The 23043-nt window shown below is 48.3% G+C and overlaps 1 protein-coding gene across 1 annotated transcript in view; it reads right to left on the bottom strand.

Moving 5' to 3' along the window:
• ESPN (espin) overlaps nucleotides 1–23043 on the bottom strand; it is a 105295-nt gene that overhangs the window by 22577 nt on the left and 59675 nt on the right. The window contains exons 10-11 of the mRNA XM_060276128.1: nucleotides 8717–8884; nucleotides 7083–7275 (exon numbers count right to left, since the gene is read on the bottom strand). Coding sequence (XP_060132111.1) covers nucleotides 7083–7275; nucleotides 8717–8884 — 361 coding nt within the window. The remainder of the gene's footprint in view (nucleotides 1–7082; nucleotides 7276–8716; nucleotides 8885–23043) is intronic.

Genomic DNA, 23043 nt, shown 5'->3' with positions numbered 1-23043 from the left:
AATCCGGATTTACTCTTTCCGAGGAAAATCCGATCAGTAAAACAAACCAATAAACCCCAGAAAGATTTGATCCAGATTAAACGTGGGGGTAGAAAATACAGGGTGGCATTTTGATGAGGACGCTGTCATGCGGATTCTTCCCCTCCAAACCTGTCTGCAATAAACTGCCCACATCTCCTCCTCTCTGACTTGCTAGTTTTCCATGTGGATGGATTTGTAAAAAACAACAACAGGGGAGCATTCATCCTAGGAATGATAGGTCCTTTTAATTTCGGTTTCTCATTCTTCCAACTCAGCTCATATTTCCACAGCAATTTGCATTAAAACAACAATAACAATACCCCACAAACAATTATCAGCATTTTGCTGCGGATTTCTTCTAACAAAACCCTTTTTTTGTATGCAGCTTTGGCTAGCATACACATCATTGCAAGCCATTTCCCCAGATATGTTGCATTCTTGTATGTATGTTATTTTCCCTAACACGTGCATTTTTGCATGTATCACCTGGTCAGATAAATGCATCGCAAAATTCGGTGGAGTGGAAATTTCAGTTCGCATTTGGGTTGAGGGAAGGAGGGAGTTTCTCCTGCAGACAGAAACAAAATCTAACCTCTCCTCCACCTCTTCATGCATACAATTTCCCTGCCTGCAGTCTCTGGCAAGGTTTTGAAGATAATGGGGAGGAGGGCATTTTATCCAGAAAAAGTACATGGCCAGAAAAAAGATCCCCATCCTATTCCACCCCCACATTGCTGCTACTACTACTACTACTTATATAAAACACCTGGAGATCTGTGACCTGTTGCCTCACCTAACTGCAACCTCACCAGAGAGACATTTTTCACATTATCTCTATAAGAAAGAGGATCAATGGTTGGAGCTGGAAGATCAAACAGTTCTGCCAATCAAGAGCTCTCTGGGTAATTGCTCAAGCCCATGCCTCCCCCTCCCCCAATTAGGCTGCCTCAGAGTTAATCATGATCCACAGCAAGTGAGTCTAGCATTTCCAGTCACTGGCAGGAGAATCTGGCGTCTTCATTTGTGTTACATCGCTCACCAGACAGACCTCCACTGCTTCCACCGGGCTTCTTAAGGAGCTCTACCAAGTCACGTTCTGCAAATGATCCCTCCTTACCCCCCTCAAAAAAACCCCCCAAACCCCTGGTGACAAGAGGACCACACCTACGCTCTGTGTATTTGAAGGAACCACCTTGGAACACAAAAAATATGCAATGCGGGGGCGGTGATGTCCTTAAGAGCCCCGGTGAGCCTGGGACGCACATGGTAATCCCATCTCGGTGGAAGCTGGAAACATTAAAAGCAACGGCAAGCTAATCACTACACCATGTTCAAAGCCAGCGGGGAAAAGTTGAGTGGGCAGAAGTGTCCCACGACATCACCGCAAAAAGCCAGCTTTGCTGTTGTTCGGGGAAGAACCAAAACATGCCGACACCTCCAACCAGATCCACGGCATCCCAAACTGAGACGATTCACATGGAAAAGGAAGCCCACAGACTGAAGCGTGCAGGATGCAAATGGGGTACCCAGGCGGATAGACTCGTGCAGTTGGAAAGGGTCCAAGGGTCATCTAGTCCAACCCCCCTTCAAGTGTAGGAACCACAGCTAAGGAATCCCTGACAAATGGCTACCCAACCTCTGCTTGAAAACCTCCAACCGCCTTCCGAGGGAGTCCCTTCCACTGTCCAACAGCTCTCACCATCAGGGAGTTCTTCCTAACGTTTAGGCAGAATATCCTCTTGATTGGGTCCTCCCAGCAGACCACGCACCCCTCCTCTGAAGCCCGCAATGGCGCCTCACCTTTTCCTGACGCGACCCATCCAGCGCCCAGGTGCAAGGAATCAGACAGGTAGCGGTTAAGAAGGGATAAAGGAGGCCAGGGGAAGGCCAGGGCTGCGTTAGCCAGGTGCCAGCCCCTCCCATCTTCCCAGGGGGACCCGGAATAGCGCTGATCTGGGCTAATGAAAATCCCATTTCGGGAGCTATTTAGTCTCCCTTTGGTTACATCGCCTCCCCACCTGGCTTGCAGTATGCATAGTTCTGATTCTGGAGCACAAGACTAGATGCTTGCTCCAGCCGTCGCCTGACCTCACACACCTGGCACCAACCACAGAGGAGCAGGAAAATAAACCACTAACATTGCACCGGGTGTTCTGACCCACTTGGGGAGGGGGCATTCGCCAAAGCTGGTCTACTGCAAGGAGGATACTTGCCCTGTTTGGTGTCTGTCAGCATAGCACGCAGGGCGCAGCCCCAGCGCTCCTGAGCAGACGGCGCGGCAAGACAAGACCCAGGCTCCTCGCGCCACCATCTGTCTTCCTGCGCCATGCAGCTCCGCTGCTCCTAATTCCCTAGCAGGCCATGGTGCCACCAGAAAGGGGCGGAAGAAAAGGCTCCGGCGTCAGCCTCCCTCCTCCGGGCAGGAGGAATGAATGGACGGGGTCTCGGGAGCGCCTTTCCCCTCGGGGAGCAAAGACAAAAAGGCTGCTGGCATTAATGGCCCGCTTTGAGAAAACGACATGCTATTAAGAGCCGGCTTGAGACCCCAAATCCTCCTGGATTCAGGGCTAATAAGCGCCATGTGTTGAGCGGCTGCCAAATTGGAAGCGCTAATAAGCCCCCGGGGGCCCCTGATAGATGTCCACGTGGCTCGGCTAATGCGGAGCATATGAGCACAAACAAAAGGAGCCCTGTGTGCCTCCTCGAGCAGAGGGGCGGCGGGCACAGGACAATCGGGGTTGGGGAGGGGTGAACTAGTGAGAGAGACTGCAGAGGGGACAATGCATTCCCAGGAGAATGAGCACTGCTCTGATCCACAGCGAGCTTCTGCCCTCGGCTCTGATGGAAACTTAGCCCCTGAGTTTTGGGGCTGAGGTCTGGGGACTCGCAGCCCAAGGGCCCCCAGGAAGTGGCAGCAGATGAGGGCAGCAGGTGAAAAGGCCTAGTATTGTGCAAATAATGGGGAACACTGTGGCTGACGCTGGTTGCCACAGCACCCTGTCCTCCTCCTTATCTTTGAACACACTTTATAGCCAGGGGACATGTATATATAGTTGGCTATCCAATGTCTCTTTAAAAATCTCTAAGGGAGGGCAGGGTGTGTCTATTTCAGTCCCTCTCTTCTCCCCCCCCCCTCATTTCTAATGTTCAGGTTCATCCCATTTCCACATAAGCTTTTTTAAAAAAATATGGACCGCAGGATTGTGGAGTTGGAAGGGAAACCCAAGGATCATCTAGTCCAACCACATGCAATGAAGGAATCACGGCTAAAGCACCCCTGGCAGGTGGTCATCCAACCTCTGCTTAAAAACCTCCAACAAAGGAGAATCCAGCGGCTTCCAAGGGAGTCCGTTCCACGGTCAAGCAGCTCTGACCACCAGAAAGTTCTTCCTAATATTTAGTTGCCATATTATCCTTGCTTGTCATTCAAAGCCATGTTCTGGGTCTTCCCCTCTGGAGCAGCAGACAACAAGCTTGCTCCACCTTCCCTGTGACAGCCCACCAGATATTTGAAGATAGCTATTACATCAATAGTGATTTATCATATCCTTGCATCATGGAAAGCCACCGTGACTTTTTCCCTGCACCAGGATTTTGCAAGGAGGCACACGGTTGGAAATTTCCTAAAACATTTTTAAACAGAGTGAAGCTGTGCAGATTCTGGGAGGCACACTGAGGCAAAACAAAAACTGCAGTTGCTAAGTTGCTTTCGGGAGGCAAATTAATTGGGCTTGGCCATTTCTGCAGAGGAAGAAAATGAGCAATTGTTTCTGAGGCGCGATCTGTTACTCCGAGGACTGCGCTTCTGTGTGAAGCCTCTGGGGATCAGCAGTGTTTGCCGAGAGACTTGTATGATGTGCATAGCATGGTTTGAAATGCAAACCAGCTTCCTCCCTGTTTCATAGCTGTTCTGGGTGCTGAGCAAAGCATTCTGGGAACAGTGGTTGTAGGCTCTCATAGCAACAATTCCCAGTACCCTTCCTGCCCACACTTGGGCTTTGGAGGAAAGGCCACAGTTTGGTAGTAGAGCATCTCTACCTGAATGATTGAAGCAACGAGGCAGAGAGAAGGCAACCATTTGCCTTGAGGAGGTTGCCTGTTGTGTCTCTGCGCGAGTCAGGGAAGCAGAAGCATATGAGTTTCCTAGAAGCATTTGGCAGGCTGCTGTAAGGAACGGCTCAGCCTGATGGAGCAAAATAGTCTTTTAGAAACAAGCTTCCGTGTGTGTTTCCCAGTCAGAGATTCGGTGTGTACGTCCGTAAGCTGAGGCTCTAACGCCCTTATTGCCATTTGCATCCCACAATCCGGACGCATTGCCAGACTCAATTTGTACTAAATAATGTAGGCTTGGCATGGGGTGTGGTGACAGGTAAGCACCCAACACAAAAGCCTGAGGATTAAGCCTCCATCAATATTTCAAGGAGCTAAAGCCTTTGCTAAGGGAGGCAACTGCAGATGTATTTAAAAGCAGAGAGTGGGAGGGAGAACCTTTCTGAACTACAAGACAGCGCTTGAGTTTTGCATTAGTTCAGCCCTCAAGACTTGCCCCAAGGAATCCTGGGAATTGTAGTTTTGCAAGAGTGCGAACAATCTAGTTCAACAGCCAGTTCTTTCCCCTCCCCCTCTTGGAAGAAGTGAATAGCTCCTTCCATTTAAGTTTACAACTGGCCATTTCCAAGGGAAAGCAACCACTTTCCCAGGGGCCCATACTTTCCCAAGACATTCTAGTTTTTCTAAAAAAGAGTTTGCTCCCAAAATGTCCAAATATAAGACACTGAGCCTGAGTTCTTCATCAGCATAACACGGGATTCCCAAAACCCTGTCAAAGAGTATGCCTCGAGACTTGCAAGGAGGACAGAGGGAAAAGGGTGCCTCTGAGCAAGTTTAGAGTGCTACCCACACACCGAAGTCCATGAAAATTATTAAAATAATGCACCTATACAAGTTACTATCCTTCCTTCCTACAGTATACCTGCACCAGCCATGCTCTGATTACCCTCTTTTGGGGGGGGGGGATCCCTGTCTGTCTGTCTTCCTTAGAGTCTCCCCTGACCTAAAAGGGTGTTTAGAGAATTATTGTGAGAATGTAACTGATATAAATGCTCAAAATTATGATAATGACTGTTTCTTCACCATCTGGGACACTTCCTTATACATGTGTATAAGATGTCTTATGGACATCTAACTACTCAAATATTAACCGCTTGTAGTCAGAGTGCGAGATCCACCCTCCAATAAGCTGGGAAGCCTCCAGCCAGGGCTGGCTCTAAGGCAAGGCTGGGTGGCGCAGGGCCACCAGGGGGGCGCCGTGCGGCTGTGCCCGCTGCAGCAGCGCTTGCGCCCGCCAGACAGCCGTGGTGGGAAACGGGGTGGGGCTCCGGAGCGTTCTTCGCATCACGGCGCCCGGGCGCCCGATATGTTTAAGACGGCCCTGCCTCCAGCCTGCCCAAAATATGTCCGGCAAGGGGCACAATTCTGCAGAAGCGCAGAAAAACAACAACCCCTTAGCATTCAAATTCATATTTTTTTGCCAAGTTTCTAGTCCCTTGGGTTGTGGAGCTGTACAGTTACAGATGCTTCAAGTTACAGGCACTTCAAGATACAGACTCTGCTAACCCAGAAATAGTACCTCGGGTTAAAAACTTTGCTTCAGGATGAGAACAGAAATCGTGCTGCAGTGGCAGCGGGGCGCCCCATTAGCTAAAGTGGTACCTCAGGTTAAGAACGGACCTCCAGAACAAATTAAGTTCTTAACCCGAGGTACCACTGTACTCGGACGTATGTGGCGAACTTCGGAAACCTCAGAATCCAGAGGCAAGCAGCTGAATAAGATTCCTTGGGGTCGCAGATACAGAATCAGGGCCCTGAGAGCCTCTTAGCCACACCCCATGGCAGGAAAACAATCGTCTTATTTTATGTAAAATTAGACAAATCATATGCACATTTCGTAGGCTCAGTATGGGTCCCCAGAATTTTTTCAACTGTAGTCTGGCATGCACACAGCAAGTGCGACTAGTCCTCAAGAAATCTCAACCCCACACAAATTAGGGCTCTGAAGCAAGGAAGCTACACAACACAAGCATACTAAATAGGTACAGTCAGAGATATGGCAAAATGGCTCACTGGACTTACTCTTCATGGCTTCCAAGTGGAGAAATCCTTCCTGGGAAAGGCACCCATTGCTCACTGCACAGGCTGGTGCAAAGCTCTGGGGTGGGGTGGGGGTGGGGGGTGGGGACGGCCAACACAGCAGGTCCTTGGGGGTGGGAGTCAGAAATCTGTCACCCGGGCCAAGTGAGAGCAAAAGGCAGGGCTAAGTCGGAGGGGTGGAGTTTGGATAAAGGTAAGTCAAGATAACTGCTTCCTTCTGCCTCCCCCTACCCCCAAAATAACAATCTACCTGCAGCCCCCAAAGGAGATATATATTTGCCTCAACACCCTCTGTTTTCAGACAGTTCCAGGTCTTCTTGGAATTCTAGGCAAGAACACGAAACATCCAAGTCACGCTGACATTTTTAAAGCTGCAATTTGCTTCCATTTGACAGTTCGGTGTAGAATCTGGTGGACTTTGAGATTGCAGGGAGAGGACAGGGAAAGTGGGGAAGCTGTAAAATACGCACTAGCCTGTGACCCAGTCACCGTGAAGCAGAAGCAGTAGAACTCTGAGCTCTGGGTGTTCCCAAGCCTGTTTGGACCCATAAAAACATTGGGGGGTTGTTGTTGTTGTTGTTGTTGTTGTTGTATGGTCAAACAGGGCTTTTGACTTGCTGGACTTTGTTCTTGTTGATCAACTACTCTGATTTACGCTTATATCTCCTGCATCCCAATTTGGCTTTAAATTATTATTATTTTAAATAATTTATTCTTGTGGCTGTTACGTGGATCTTTTGTTTCCCGTACTGTCCAACCAGGTGTTTCTGGGAAGCTCAGAAACAGGGCAATACCCACTTTTGCTCCATGGCAACTTTGGTTCAGAGGCAAACGTGGAAGCTTCACAGAACCGTCACAGCCAACAGTGGCTGATACGCCTGTCGGCCGGGAAGAGCCGCTGCCTGACTTACTTCCGGTGGAGGAAGATGATCGCCGCTGGCTGGTGGATGCAGGGTGGTTCTCTGTTGGCAATGGAGGGGGTGGCGGTGGGGGGCAGACGCCCTCGGGGAGGGGTGGGGGAGGAGGAGGGGGAGGCATCTCCCCGGAAGGCTTGTTCTCCGCTGGGCTCCCGTTTTGCACGTTGTCGTTGGACAGAAGGGAAGCCTGAGAAGGAAAGCGACAACAATAGCAGCAACAGCAGCAGCAGCAACAGAAGTATGAGAAGGGGGAATGAGAGACAGATAAAACCAGTGCCCTCACCAAGAAGTGCTGCAACTACTAGCTAAAACAACTCTGCTCTGCCTCCAGAACACCAGTTTCTGGAAGCCACAGGAGGGGAAAGGGCTGTTGTGCTCTGGGCCTGCCATAGTGGGCACCTGGTTGGCCACTGTGAGAACAGGGTGCTGGAGTGGATGGGCCATTGGCCTGACCTTCTTAGGTTTTAGGACTCAACCCCCACTCAGAGGATGGCCCTCCTGGAGGGGAGGATCAAAGCCTGGATTTCAACAGAGAGAAGCCAGCACCTACTGGCTAGTATGTGTGTCCTCACCAACACACCTTTCTCTACTTCCACAGAAGTGGGGCAGACAAGCTGGTACAGAGATATGCAGCTTAAGTCCCACCTTGACCCACCTGCAGCCAAGATGCAGGTGGATACATCATCTGAGAGCAGTGGCGGTGACTTCCCCGCAAATGCAGGCATCTTCTTCCAGAGAGGGGCAGTGAGGTGGGGTAGAAAGCAGAAAACAGCCACTGTGATCAAAAGGGAGGCAGGTGTCTGCCAGAGGCAGCTGGGGAGGAGGGCAGCTGGTCTTTTGCTCTGCCTGCTTACTGTTTCCTGCTCAACCTCACCAGCTGCTGCGCCATGAAAGGGGGAGAGGCTGATTTTGCATGTTTGCAGCCTATCAGGGAGAAGCCAGCACCTACTGGCTAGCATGTGTGACTTCACCAACACACCTTGGTCTTGAAGCAATCGCGGGGAACAGTTTTGCAACTATGCTAGAAAATATCTGTGAATTTGGGGGAGCTGGTTGTATATGCCTGTAAGTGTGTAAAAAAAATGTTATTAAAAGTGGATGAACTATCTGAAGCAACAGAGGAGGGGTCAGGCAGATTGGACCTAGTGTTTGAATCATGGTTTGTCACATAAACCTACTGTGATCAGACGGACAGCATGGTGTAGTGGTTAGTGTGTCGGACCAGGTCCTGGGAGAGACCAGGGTTCAAATCCTCATTTGGACATGAAGTTCACTGGAAGTGACCTTGGGGGCCTTAAACTGACTCTTAGCCTCACCTACATCACAGGGTTGTTGTGGGGATTAAACAAGGAGAGAGAGAGGACCATGTATGCTACTTTGAGCTCCTTGGAGAGAAAGGTGGGCTATAAATGCAGTCAACATATAAACCATTTTTGAGAAGGCTGTGTCTGTTTTCAGTCTGGGGCAACCCACTTTCTCTACCTCTGACTGTTGTCGGAAGGCCTATGCTCTGGAAAGAGCCTTCACACACTCTCCCCCTGTCCCCAAACAGCAATTGGCCATTACTTAGAATGGCTAGAGAGGAACAGCAGCTGGCCAGAAGGAAGCAGTGTTCCCTAGTGGCTCACCTCCTCGCTGTGTGCCATCCTGCAGTTGTTCCCAGTTTGCTCTCCCACGCAACCACCGCTGCCCAGGTGCTTGTAGTAATCCCCGGTGCTGGGCTGCTTGTTGAAGTTCCTTGATTTCCTGCTAGAGTCGACACGTCGCAGTTCTGGGCTGCTCTCAAGCGAGGTGAGCTGGAAAACCAAGATGCCGGATCTCTTTTATTACAGCAAAAAGCACGAGGACAGAGCCCCTCAGATCTCCATGTTGCAGAGAAGGCGCCCGCACCACTCAAAGCCCAGAGTCTCATTTGAAAGGATCTGAAGAGCTAGGCTCATTAGACCCATTTTATAGAGCCCCAAACTAGTTGGCACACTCAGTTCCCAAGATCCATTGAGGGAACCATGAGACATAAATTAGCTGAAACACCCTGGCCAGTTGCGTTGCCCTGGATTGCTTTGGCTTCTGTCTACACAACACGGATAGCCTGCTACTATCTAGGACCATTGGCATGTAGGGTTGCCTGACCACGAGATGTGACCTGAAGTCTCCAGGTTTGCCTGGCCCACTCTTGGTGACAGATGGGGGCTTGAATCTCCAGCTGGATATCTCTATCTATCTATCTATCTATCTATCTATCTATCTATCTATCTATCTAATCTGGAAGACCTGCAACTTGCAGGCTTCATCCTAGCACGAGCCAGCTGCAAATTAGAGCATATAGTCTCTGGCCCTCTCCCAATTAACCTCCGTCTCCAGGGCTCTGTGGTGGAAGGGAGTACAGAGAAAGAAAAAGACCGGGGTTGGACTCAAGAGGAGGAGAGGACTATGAGTATGTGTGTGCCTACCTGTCAATCACCTGGTGTCACCATGACAAATAGCTGATTCAGTTTCAAAAGGGGTGGGGAGGAACTTGTGAGTGTGTTCCATGAGCACTCCCAATTTTCCCTTTCTTCCTTTGCAGGTGCAGTGTGACATCACGCCTATCTCTTTGATTAAAAACTATTGCCTTTGTTTCCCCCCCTTTTCTCCTCCCCCCTCCCAATCACTTTTCCTTTATGTCATGTCTTTCAGGTACTAAGCTTGAGGGTAGGTAGGGACTGCTTAAATCTAACAGCTGCCTATTACCATAGCAAGAATTACTCCCCCCCCGCCGCCTTTTTTAAAGCAGTGATAAAACTGACAAGGCTGTCGTCATCTCTGCAGCAAATAAAAACAAAAAAACCTGGTGAAATGGATAAGCTGTGTCAGTTTTACTGAGCAGAAGAGAACCTCTGCCACTTTCACTATGGTTTTCACCCTTCTCTTCTTCTTCTTCTTCTAAATCAGGGGTTCCCAAACTAAGGCCCGGGGGCCAGATGTGGCCCAATTGCCTTTTCAATCCGGCCCGCAGATGGTCTGGGAATCAGCATGTTTTTACATGAGCAGAATGTGTCCTTTTATTTAAAATGCATCTCTGGGTTGTTTGTGGGGCCAGCCTGGTGTTCTTACATGATTAGAATGTGTGCTTTTATTTAAAATGCATCTCTGAGTTATTTGTGGGGCATAGGAATTAGTTCATTTCCCCCCCAAAATATAGTCCGGCCCCCCACAAGGTCTGAGGGACAGTGGACCGGCCCCCTGCTGAAAAAGGTTGGTGACCCCTGTTCTAAATGATTGGCAGTGAGGAACAGGCCTTCACTTCTCCTGCTGCGATGATAAATTCATTTGCCACTCCAGTAGAGCACTAGCACACCGAATCCCTGGCAGGTGGCCATCCAAACTCTGTTTAAAAAACCCTAATGAAGGCCACCCCCTTTAGAGGGAGTCTGTTCCACTGTCAAACAGCTTTTACCATCTGAAAGCATTTCCTAATATTTAGTCAGACTCTCCCTTCTTGTAATTTTAATCCCTTGGTTTGGGTCCTACCCAGAGGAGAAGCAGAAAACAAGCTTGCTCCGTCATACCAATTTTTTGGGGGGGGGGGCTTCCTCCCAAGAAGCCTGGGAACTGTCCTTTGTTAAGGGTGCTGGGAATTGTTACAATTCCCGAAGCTACAATTCCCGGAGAGTGACTTAACAATCATACACCCTTGTGCAAATTAATTGAAACAAAGCATGTTTTCTATTTTACTCGTAATCCTGTACTCAAAACAAACACGAAAAGTCGGTTGATCATTATGGTGTCGGATGCCTACAGCCAATAGAAGGAATGATAGCGCTCGCCACAATATATTGAGGTTCTACGAAAGAGAGTTATTCCAGAGCTGGAAAAGAGGTATCCTGATGGTACTGGGATATTGCAGCAGGACCTAGCCCCCTGTCACACATCGAAAGTGGTGAAGAAATTCATGACAGAGCAGCAAATACAGGTCCTTGATTAGCCAGGGAATTCCCCGGACGTAAATCCCATTGAGAATTTGTGGGGCTATATGCAAAAATCACCTCCGTGTTGTAGACTGTACGACCATGGAGAAGCTCATTCAGGTGCTGATTCAAGTGTGGTACAGGGATCCGAAAATCAACAGTGATTGTTTGAAACTAGTAGACTCCATGCCAAACCGTGTTCAAATGCTGCTTAAAAATAGCGGAGGTCATATCCGTTACTAACGTACGCATATGTGAGTTTTGTACATATATATGTGAGTTTTGTACAATAAACTACTAAATTCATTGTTTGTTTCAATTAATTTGCACAAGGGTGTAGAACCATAGAACTGCGGAGTTGGAAGGTACCCCCAAGAGTCATCTAGTCCAGCCCCCTTGCAATGCAGGCATCACGACTAAAGAATCTCTGACTGATGGGCCATCCAACCTCTGCTTTAAAAACCTCCCAAGAAGGAGAGTCCACCACCTTGGGAGGAAGAGATGAGCTATTCAGAAGCACTCAGGAGATATCTCTTGTGACTTTTCTGGATGGCAAAAGTGTGGGCAGTGGAGTTTTGGGGACCAGGGTGTGTGGGGAATGCCCAGCTGCACCACATTTCTTGATCTGATGGTTCCCGGTTACCAAAACTTATTGGGGTGCCCCCTGCACGTAAAGTAAGAAAACAAGACAGGCAGGTCACAGAAACCTTCCTCTCTCGCCCTTTGCCCGGTGTATTTATTTATTTATTGAAGTATTTAGATACACCACCCTCTCGTCAAATATCAGGCTGATGTACAGTGATATAGAACAATGCTCCCAAAGCCAGAGTCACTCTCCTTTTGGTATAGCCTCTCTACCGCTAGAAATTGTATAGCCAGCAGAAACACAGCAGCTGAAGTTCTCCCCAGAGCATCAACGCAGTCCTAGGAAGCATCTCTTTTGATGAATTTCTGCTTGCAACATGGGAGTTTAAAGGCGCAGAGGTCTTATTAAAAAAGCAAACTCGTCAGAATGAGCTCCACTAGATCGGTCCAAAGATCTAGCTAGTCTTGCCTTCCCCAGTCTGGTGCTCTCCAGATGTTTTGGGACTACAGCTCGCTCCAGCCCCAACCAGTGTGACCACATGACAACAGCTACTAACCCAAATGGGTCAGCCTTCACAGTCAGAGGCAGCAAGGCTTCTGAATATCAGTTGCTGGAAACCACAGGAGGGGAAAATGCTTGAGACTTGCTTGTGGGCTTCTGTGAGAACAGAATGCTGTACCGAATTGGCCCCCCTTTGGCCTGATCCAGCAGGCTAGTGCCAAACATCGGGGGTGGGGTGGGGGGCTGATCTAGTTCATCCAGATCAGTGTTTCCCAAACTTGGGCCTCCAGCTGTTTTTAGACTACAATTCCCATCATCCTTGACTACTGGTCCTGCAAGCTAGGAATCATGGGGGGTTGTAGTCCAGTAACAGCTGGGGACCAAAGTTTGGGAAACACTGATCCAGGTGCTTCTACAAAGTGCAAAATCAGGGCAGGATGACAACAGCCTTATTGGTTTGTTTCAGTTCTTTAAAATGTCTACCTCCTTCCCTTCGTCGCCACTGTTTCAGGGTTGGGTACAATAAAAGTTCACTTGAAACGCAATAGCGACACAATCAACAGAGCGGCTGAAATTCAGTAAATGTGATCAACAGCAGAGGGAAGACTTATATCTGTCCGAGCTGGCAATTAATAACCTGCAAATGGCTGATCATCCCTCGCATTCAGAGACACAAACGCCTTCGGAAACTTGATTCAAGAGAGTTTATATCCCACCAGCATACAAGTCTCAAGGAAAGCCCTTAAAGGGCAATATAAACAAACCACAAAGCAAAACGCCCCATCTAAAATCAGCACAGGACACATGAAAATGCCCGACTTGCCAGAAGAGGCATCTTGTTGGTCACTATGAAAACAGGCGGCAGGCCAGATGGGCTCCCTTTGATCCAGCTGTGGGCCTCTTCTGACATTCTTAATTTGAAGGAGGATATCCATACAAAAGTGCACAATAGATTGCAATTGAAAAGCTGCATTCTTAGCTATCACCCTGACTAGCTGCCAATACGCATTTGTTTTATTTTTTTCAGGTGCATCTTCCTGTTGTTAGCCATCCATTTATCTACTCCTTTATATTGGGATGGGGAGTGTTTGTATTCAGCACCATCCCTGGCCATTGGCCATGCCGGCCAGGCCTGAAGGGGCTTGGAATCCAACAGTATCTGGAAGTCCATAGATAAGAACATAAGTAGAGCCTGCTGGGTCAGGCCAGTGGCTCATCTAGTCCAACATCCTGTCTTCACAGGATGCCTCAATGGGAAACCGCAAGCAAGACCAAGGAACAAGAGCCCTCTCCTCCCCCCAATGCTTTCCAGCAACTGGCATTCAAAAGCATTGTTGTCTCCGATCGTGGAGGCCAAACATAGCCATTGCAGCTAGCAGCCATCAATAGCCTTATCACCTATGAATTTGCCCAATCCCCTTTTTTAAAGGTCTCCAAGTTCCCCATGTCCCAGATTTAAACAAATGCAAGAGCAGCCCTGCTGGATCGGGCGAGAGGTCCAGCTGGTCCAGCAGCCTGTTTTCTGCAGAGGCTGACTAGATGCCTCTAGGAAGCCCACAAGCAGCAGGGCACAAGCACAAATGGTGTGCGAGAGAACACCCTCGGAAATGGTCTGTTTGATAGCTGCCCATTATCCCCCATTGTGCCCAGATTCCGCATTTGCAGGGGGGTTGGACAAGATGACCCCCAGGGTCCCTTCTAATTCTACTATTCTAAGATTCGTTTGCCCCTCCCAGCAAGAGACTGCCTCTGACATATTCAGTGGCAGGGCCACGAGGGGCAAGACATTAGAAAGGAGAAGTAGTGGCCACCCTCCCCCTCTGGAGCCAAGGGCAAACTCCACTCGTCGTTATCATGGGGCAAAGCTTTGACTTCCCCGTCAACTTTGGAGTTTGCTCCCTCTGCGCAACACAGAGCCCTTTTGCTTTCCTGCCAATATCGGACGCCGCTCTTTCTTGACCCCGCTTCTTTTATTACAGGCTTAGGGCAGCCTGCATGGTTCCTCTCCCTCCCGCCCCCTTATTATCCTCCCCATGACAAAGCTCAGCAGCTTGCATTTCAGGAACAAACGGAAAAGAGGGAAGTGGATGAATTTCCCTCTTTTGCACAACCAGCCAGGCACTAGAGAGCCTTCCCCGGTTCCGTATCTGGGCAACCCTGCTCAGAGCAGAACCGAGGGAAGGGACTTGTGAATAATCCTCTCCAAAGAAGACCAGCAGCCTGCCAACAGCCCTATCCTGCCTTTCTTGTCCTAAAGATTTCTGAACTCCCCCAAGCCCTGAAGATTAATTGAACCAGCTCTCTGAGCCTTGTTCTAAGCCTGCATAGGCATTACCAGCTTGAAAGGCAGAGCTGTTGCTCTCCCCTGGCCCCATTGTCAGAAAACACATAATCAAAACAAAGTATATCGGAAGAAACAACAGGATGGATATGGGTCGGGGCTAATGCCATGTACCGGTGCAGAGCATAGTTAAACTATGGAACTCACTGCCACAGGAGGCAGTGATGGCCGCCAGCTTTAAAAGAGGATTGGAGAAATGGCTCGTAGCAGTCAAAGGCAGTAATGTTTCTGAATAGCAGTTGGTGGAAGTCGCAGGAGGCGAGAGAGCTCCTGTGCGTGGGTCCTGCTTGCTGGTTTCCCAGGGGCATCTGGCTGGCCACTGTGAGAACAGGAGGCTGGACTGGATGCTCTTATATTCAGTGTATTTATTACTTTCCAAACCAGAGCTTGGGAACACACGGGACACAGCGTAAACAGGAGGCCATGTACGGCCTTAAATGCACCAACAAACTGACTTGGGGTAAAGGCAGCTTCCTATGTCTGCATGACCTTGGGCCAGTCACTGCCTCTCTTGGTCTCACCTACTTCAAAGGGTTGTTGTGGGGATTGACCGAGGAGCAGGAGAACTTGTGGGCCTTGGAGGAAAAGGAAGGATATAAAGGGGCAATCAATCCATAACTAAAACAAATAATGTGAGCTTAGAACCTGTTGTTTCCCTTGTCTCTTAAAGCGCCCGATTTTGTGGCGAGCACAGAAGGCATAGATGATACCAACTCTGGCTTCTTGGCTATCATTTACTCCAGCAAACAGGAGTGTGCGTGTGCATGTGTGTGTGTGCGCACACACACACGCACACACACACACACACAGCCTTAAAGAGGCAGGAATCAGCCTCTCATTAGCTGCAGCTGGTTAATCTTTAACTGGGGTCCATTCAGGAGAGAGGACACAGGAGACGGTTTGCTTGCACTCACTACTTGAGGCTTCTTGCTGCTCAGCCTAAGAGGAGCAGCGTAAACGTGTGGCAGAAGAGGCGGGGGCAGGAATGACCCCATGGAAAAGGGAACCGTGTTCAAGAGCTGGGGGAAAGGACTTAGGAACACGGGAAGCTACCTTAGAAATGATTCAATCCCCTGGTCCCATCAAGCTTAATATTGCCAACACAGACTTGGGAGCAACTCTTCAGGGTTTTTGGTATATGTCGACCACGGACAAACTTTTTCCTCTCAGTGCCTCTTCTCTAATCCTAAAGCTGCCTCGCTTTCACCCATCTGCATCTGAGCTCCTTTCCCCATCAGATTTAAAGCTGCCTGTAGCCTCACCTGTAGCCTTTTCCTTATTTCTTCTTCTGCCTCTGCTCCTGACTCTTACCATCCTGCTGGTACCGGTACCTAATAATTTGGGCAGCCAAAATGATCAAGGATGGATAGAGCAACTCCCCTATTTGGAAAGGTTGCAGCGTTTGTATTGAGAAACGGCGAGTAAGTGGCAACATGATGGAAGTGGGATAGTTTAGTTGGTAAGAGCATGAGACTCTTAATCTCAGGGTCATGGGTTTGAGCCCCACGTTGGGCAAAAAGATTCCTGCATTGCAGGGGGTTGGACTAGATGACCCTAGTTGTCCCTTCCACATGGGGCATCTGGTTGGCCACTGTGGGAACAGATGCTAGGCTAGTTGGGCCATTGACCTGGTCCAGCAAGGCTCTGCTGATATTTTTAACGCAGCCACCTTGGTAAGCAGGTCTGGGTCTGCTCAGCACCTGGATGGCAGGCTGTCCAGGGAACCTCAAGTGACACGCCTTGAATTCTGCCATGGAAGAAAGGCAGGATGTGATGATGATAACAAATGGAATTTGGGGCTTTCCCAAGATATTTGGCCACCTGAGGTGGCGCAGCAAATGGCATCACACACAGTCACAGGGCACAGTACCCCTGAGCATGCACAGAATTGGCTTCAAAGGCTCAGATAGGTAGTGGGGGCAAACATAATCTGTATACTGCATGCGCCCTTCCTCCTTGGGCCAAAGATAGATGGCAGGACGTGAGCTGGAAATTTGCTCGAAGGCACAGTACAACCCTTAGGATTACGCTGGCTTTGTTGTCCTCTTCCCTTTTTGCTGCATTGATCCATGAGGAATCACTTGTGCAGCCTGATCTGTTCATGTTGGGGAGACTCGGGAGGAGGGGCTGGGTGTGTTTGTGTGGCTGCCTCACTATGCCTCACAACAGGGCCAGCTCTGATAGAATCCACTACCCTGGGGTTGCTGGGTTACTCCACTCCAAGCCTCCTTGTTACAAATAATAGGTTCTTTTCAGATCCGTTTTTAGTTGGTCCTTGCTGCTATTTCGTTTTCTCACATTGTGGAATCCGAAGCCGCATACCTTTTTCCCAGGTGGATGTTATGCCTTGAACTCCCAAACACCTCTGTGATACCATCTCCCTTCTCTCTGTCTCTCTATGAACACCCAAAAACATTCCTTTCCATCAACAACTACCAGTCACAATAGTTATACCATGGACCCTCCACATTCAGAGGAAGTCTACCACTGAATATTAATTGCAGGAGGGCAACAGCAGGAGGAGGTAATTCCATTCAAAGCTTTCCTGGAGGCCCCTGACTGGTCACTTCAAGGAGCAGGGATGCTCCACCTGGAGTCCCTTGCAATGTGTTTTGTTTTAGTGTGTTTTTCTTTGTGTCAATGTGTTTTTCTTTGTTAAAATGCTGACAGCCTGCCTTTGGGTGGAGTAGTCCCTGCCAAAAGCCTAGCAGTATACAATAAAATTAAAAAGGATAGTAAAATTCAAACAGTCTTAAAGCACAGAGCCAAGACACAAACACACACACCCCTCCAAGATAACCACAACATTACTGGCAATTGAAGAGCCAACAAGCCATGCTACCAGCTAGAATTAAGCCTCAAATAGCTGCTCAAAGAGCCCGGCTTTGTTACCCACCAGAAAAATGGGCAGTGAAGGAGCCAAATGGGCCTACCAAGAGAGGGCATTCCAAAGTGTAGACTCTCCTTCAACTGGAACTAGCCATTCCATCAGGCTGCAGAGAAGAAGGCGAGAAGGGAAGCAGGGCCAGTCCATTGGCTGTGGATTCCAACAGACACTCAGCATTTGGTACCCATGATCATGCTCGCCCTTCATTGGACTGTTTTTGGTGTTCCCACCTCCCTGACATTTGTTTCGTACTTCTGCAAGGGGATGCCCTAAGAAAGTTAATGCCTCTCTCTCTCGAAACGCAGAGGGTTCCGTTTGGCCACATAAAGAAAGGGGCAGGTTGGAGGAATTCAATTCACTTTGCATTTCAAGACAAAAATCTACCAAATTCAGCGCTTCCTGAAACAACACACAAACCGAAATACAGCAATGATTCGAAATCTGCACTTATCTGAATTTTGCGAAGCAGTTCTCCAAACCAAAAAGTGTTTTAAAAAAATGTGTGTCTTGTGCATAAATTGGATATATTGGTCGAAATAATGTGCAAAAAAAGTATTACATTTTAGGGGGGAAATTGCTTGCAAACACACCTCCATTAGTGAAATCTGCCTACAAAAATGACTTTACTAGGAGAAATTCACACTAAAATGCTGGTGAATTTTCATGAGGATTGAAGGGGGGGGGAAATGCTAATTGCTGCAAAAATTTGGAAAATGAAATCTAAGGTTGGAAATGTCAGAAGCTGAGAGAACTTAGCTTCAGTGGCACATTTTGAATATTTGAGAACAACTGTTTCACTTCCAATCCAGTCCACAGGTTTTCTTATGTTACTGTGTGATATCCAAGTTGGTGCAAAATGCACTGAAGAAACGAGAGTTGTCCTAAATAGCTCTCATGGCACTAATTTTACCAATGAAGTTTTGGGGGAGGAGAACAATCACCCTGGCCCGGGAAATTTACCCCAAAGGGTAAATTACTCTCTAACCATTGTAATGGAAGTCAAAGTTGTTAAACAACATACTAAATGTGAAAGTGTCCACCCTCACTCTAAACTTTCCCTGTTCCAAGTAAGAATTGAAGATTTCATTGGGTTTTATATAGTAACTTTACATTTTGGTAGTCCAAGAAGAAAGGGGAGTTGGAACTTGTTGTAAAACATTGCAGATTGTAGACCATGTCCTGCCTGAATACCATTGATTGATTGTTTTATGAAAAGTACCTTTAATAAAGCTGGATATTGATAGGATACTTTATCTCTCAAGCTCCCCTGTGTCCCCTTCTTCTGCAACCCCCTCAAAAGACACACAGCCCAGTCAATGCTCTTGAAAAGCAGATTTGCCAACGGAAGAACCTTATTGCCGAAATCAACTTCTTTGCAGTTTCCTAGCAAATCTCCCATAAAATTGCAACTGGTGAATTTCACTCCTATTTCCCTTTTCTCTTTATGGTTACACCCCCTTGTGTCATTTACAACCCATCCTCCCCCCCAAAAAAATAATCATTGGGGGGGGAGTTTTTCTTCCTGCTACCCAGTGGCAGAGGAAGGGGTGTGTGGGCCACCCTGGGTGTCATCACTGAGGGTTTTTTGTTTTTTGTTTTACAAAATGACAAAAATATGAGTTTTAAAAAATAATTTTTTTAAAAAAATGGGCTTATGAAACTTTTTAGTTCAGAAAACAAATGTAACGAAACACGGCTAGCACTGGGCGCCATACCACGGGGGCCGGAACTTACCACGGGGCCCGAGCCACGCGTCTCTCCTGGGAGTGACATGGTGGCTTGAGTGCCTGCAGGCTCCGCGCTGCCTGAAACAGCAGCATGGGTCTTGCATCTGCCCACCGCCTCTCCCTCAGCTGCCCTACAGCTGAGTCACACCAGGCACCCGCGCTGTGAGCTACACCGCTGCTGCTACCCCCCCTACACTGCCCAGGTATCCTTGCATGATCCGTAAACAAGCAAAATCAGCTGCAAATGTGCGTCCCAGTGAAGACGGAAGCTCCATACCTGTCCCACATTGCTTACAGAGCAAACACTGGAACGCAAAGAGCTGCCTTTAACTGAGTCACACTCTTCATCTAACTGGCTCAGTCATGTCTGCACTGACTGGCAGCAGCTCTGCAGGGTTTCAAGTAAGGGATATTTCCAGCTCAGCCTGGAATGCTTCTGCATGCCAAGCAGGTGCTCTACCACTGAGCTACAGTAGCCCTTCTCTTAAGACACAATAACATTGGAAGCTGCCTTATAAGGAGCGAGACCATCGGTACACCTAGCTTAGTATTGCCCGCACTGACTGGCAGCAATAGCTCGCCAGGGTTTCAAGTAAGGGCTATTCCCAGCCCAGTCGGGAGAAACCATTGGGGGGGGGGGTTTCACCAAGTATCAATGCACAACCAATGTCCCCCAAGGTCTCTTAAAATAGAAATGAGCATCCCAGGCGCCGCCCCGCCCCCCCGCTCCCTGACAAGATATCTTCTCTGCCTGCATGCATATGCCAGTTTATTCCATTTTCACTATGTTTCCCTAACTGTTAATTTCCACACTGTCTCTGAGCTTTCACACAATGTACAATCCACTTCCGGAACTGTAGTGAAACACTCTGAAAAGCTTAGCACTCATTTCCATACCATTTGCAAACAGATTGTTTCTGGAAGCAAATAACACGGGGATGAACGCCGTAAACTTTCACTATATTCCCTTATAGTTCCAGAAGTTGCTTTTATCACAGAATTGCAGAGTTGGAAGCGACTCGTCCAACCTCTTGCAATGCAGAGATCTTTTGCCCAAAGCAGGGCTCGAATGTTGTGTGAAAGCTCAACTATAATGTGGAACTCTGCTGTTAGGGGGAAGTCATGAAATCGGAATTAACCGCCACCAAGTGGACGCAATCTCTGGGTGTGTGCGGCACTGGGAGCTGTGCTTGGATGCTGGTCATCAACCCTTCCAATGGCACAGAGTCCTTAGCTCTGTGAGAATCTGTTGATATTTCGAGCACCAGAATCAGGAACGAGACATTTGCCGTTTCGGCTGAGCAGTTGGCCCATTTATACCTAACAAGCACAGAAACCGATATACCTGACTCGGATATATTTGTGATTGGAGACAGAAAACATTATCCGCCCAGGCCGCGGTAATAAAGCCTGACAGGGAAGCATAAGCTCCAATGGGGAAGCTGAGAAAGTGGAGGTCTCCTTTCGACCAGGGCACTAATTGGGGCTGGTTTAGGCTTTAAGGCAAATTGGGTTTCCTCCCAGAGAAAAATATGAGAATACATCAAAAGGACAGGGAAGATGTTTATGAAATTACCAAGGCCTCTGAGGGCAGGGAATGAATACTACAATAATGAGCTGGGAATTGAAGAAAAACACACATCCGGCATTTTCAATTTCTGCATTTATTTTCTTTTCTCATCATAGAATTGTAGAGTTTGAAGGGACCCCCCAGGGCCATCTAGTCTCAACCAGCCCCTGCACCACCCTGGTTGAGAGTTCACATGGTCTGCTGCTCTCCGAATCGCCAACCTTCACTGACAGAATGTGGTCAGTAGATATGAACAGACAGCAAGCTGTCCCTGCTGGGTTGGGAAATTCTTTTTTAAGTACCGTAAAGATGTTGCCCATTTCTTTAAGAGCCTCCCCTGCACCCCATTGGTGTGTCTGTCCCTTCTTCCATTCCAGCCACTTTGCTCATAAGAGTTTTGACATTTTGCATTTCTGGAGCACACTCCAAGCATCCCCCAAGCGATTACTGGATCAGCCCTTCCAACAGCCCTGCAGTGTAGGATAGTAGTATCTCTCCCCCCCCCTCCTATCAGCAGGACCGAGGACATACAAGCTTGCCTGACTGCCCTGTTGAAGTGAGGGTTTGAACCGAGGGCTTCAAAGGTACGCTAGCTTTCGACTCGTTCCATTGCCCGTCGCTCCTGGTTCTAATCTTCTCCCCAAAGTTCTAGGTGGAGAACAATTTCAGCCCAGCTCAATGCACCACAAGAAAACAGGGAGCTTCCTGCCTTGTACCAAGTGAAACCAAATTCACCCAGATTCACTGGCTGGGATCTGCTCTCCAGGTTTCCAGGCTGGGAGCCTTTCTCGGGTCTCCCTTGAAATCCTGCCAGGAACTGAACCTGGGACCTGCCGCATGCAAAACCGATGCTCTGTCACTGGCCCCTGGGCAGCCACTTCCATTCCTGGACAGCAAAAAATTCTGTGCCCGGGGAATAGGAGAATCTGCAGCAAATTGCTAAGAGCTGTGGGGAAAGGTTCCTTAGCTCTGGTACCAAGCTACCCCAGATAAAAATACCCACCCACCCCCGGTTGCCCACCTCTCCGCTGTCTCAATTTAATGAAGCAATACAGGTATACACATCTATGTCTTTTTAATTTTCTCTTACCTGAGCAGAGAAGCACTAAGTCCCACCAAACCTGCCCAGCTGCCTGAAACATCGGTGTCACCTGACACCTGCCCTCTGCACACCTGTGATACTGAAGCTGGCCTCTCTGGTTACAGAAGCCTTCTAATGAATTAGCTACACCTATCAGCTCACCCACCAGTGACATCACCCGGGCGCAGCAGCCAATCGCCACCCGGCAGGATCTCTTGCTCCTCTCTTCTCTTCCTCTCAACCTGGGAGCCCGGCAACCCTAGAGATGAAGTGGGAGGTGGCAACAGCTTCCTGGGCTGAAGGATCCCATGCCCCCCCCCACCTCCATTCCCAAATTGCCAATTCGTTAAAGATCAGTAGGGAAACTGGCCCTGCTTGGGAAATGTGTACCCTTCAACATTTCTCTGATGAACATAGGGATGTCCTGTTTATATGTATATTTATATATTTATACTGCACCCATCTGACTGGGTTGCCCCACTCTAGGTGGCTTCCAACATATATAAAAACAAAAGAAAACATTAAACATTTTTTTAAAAAACCTCCCTATACAGAGCTGCCTTCAGATATCTTCTAAAGCTTGTATAGCAGGGGTGCCCAAACTTTTTTCGAAGAGGGCCAGATTTGATGAAGTGAACATGCGTGAGGGCCAACCAAAGTTGTTGAGCTTTTTTAGGATTGAAGTTGTTGAGTTGTTGTTGTTGTTGTTTTACAATTTTACCCCAAAGTTGTTGAGCTTATTGGAACCTGTTCTATATATTTTTGGTATTTTTAACAGGTGTGTTATACCATCTATACAACATTTCAGAGCTTTTAAAAGGATTTTATCCCAGGATATATACTGCCACAGGGGCCAGATAAAATCAACCAGCGGGCCGGATTAGGCCCCCAAAACGGACAAAACTATGCCTGTTGTATAGTTACTTATCTCCTTGGCTCAGGAGTTACATAACACCATACCCTCTAACATTTTTCTGATGAAAACAGGAATGTCCTAAGGAAAACCGGGACATTCCAGGATTAAAACAGAAACAGCTTCTGTAAATCTGGGACTGTCCCTGGAAAATACGGACACTTGGAGGGTCTGGAAATGTCCCTGCCCTGTGGTGAGATTGGGGGCAAAGCCATTTTATTATTACCCTTCAAAAGTCACACTTCTCTGAATTTTGTGCTCCTGTTCCCTAGCCAAACAAAATGCCCCGAAATGGATGTGCTAGGGGAAAGTGTACATCCAAAATGCTAACACTGGTGAAAATATCGGACAAAAACGCAATATATCAAGGGAAACAGCTTTCACAGATTTGCATGTAATTAT

Source organism: Zootoca vivipara, chromosome 6 (assembly GCF_963506605.1).
Source record: "Zootoca vivipara chromosome 6, rZooViv1.1, whole genome shotgun sequence".
NCBI lineage: Eukaryota > Metazoa > Chordata > Lepidosauria > Squamata > Lacertidae > Zootoca > Zootoca vivipara.
This window is presented reverse-complemented; position numbering and strand designations above follow the sequence as displayed.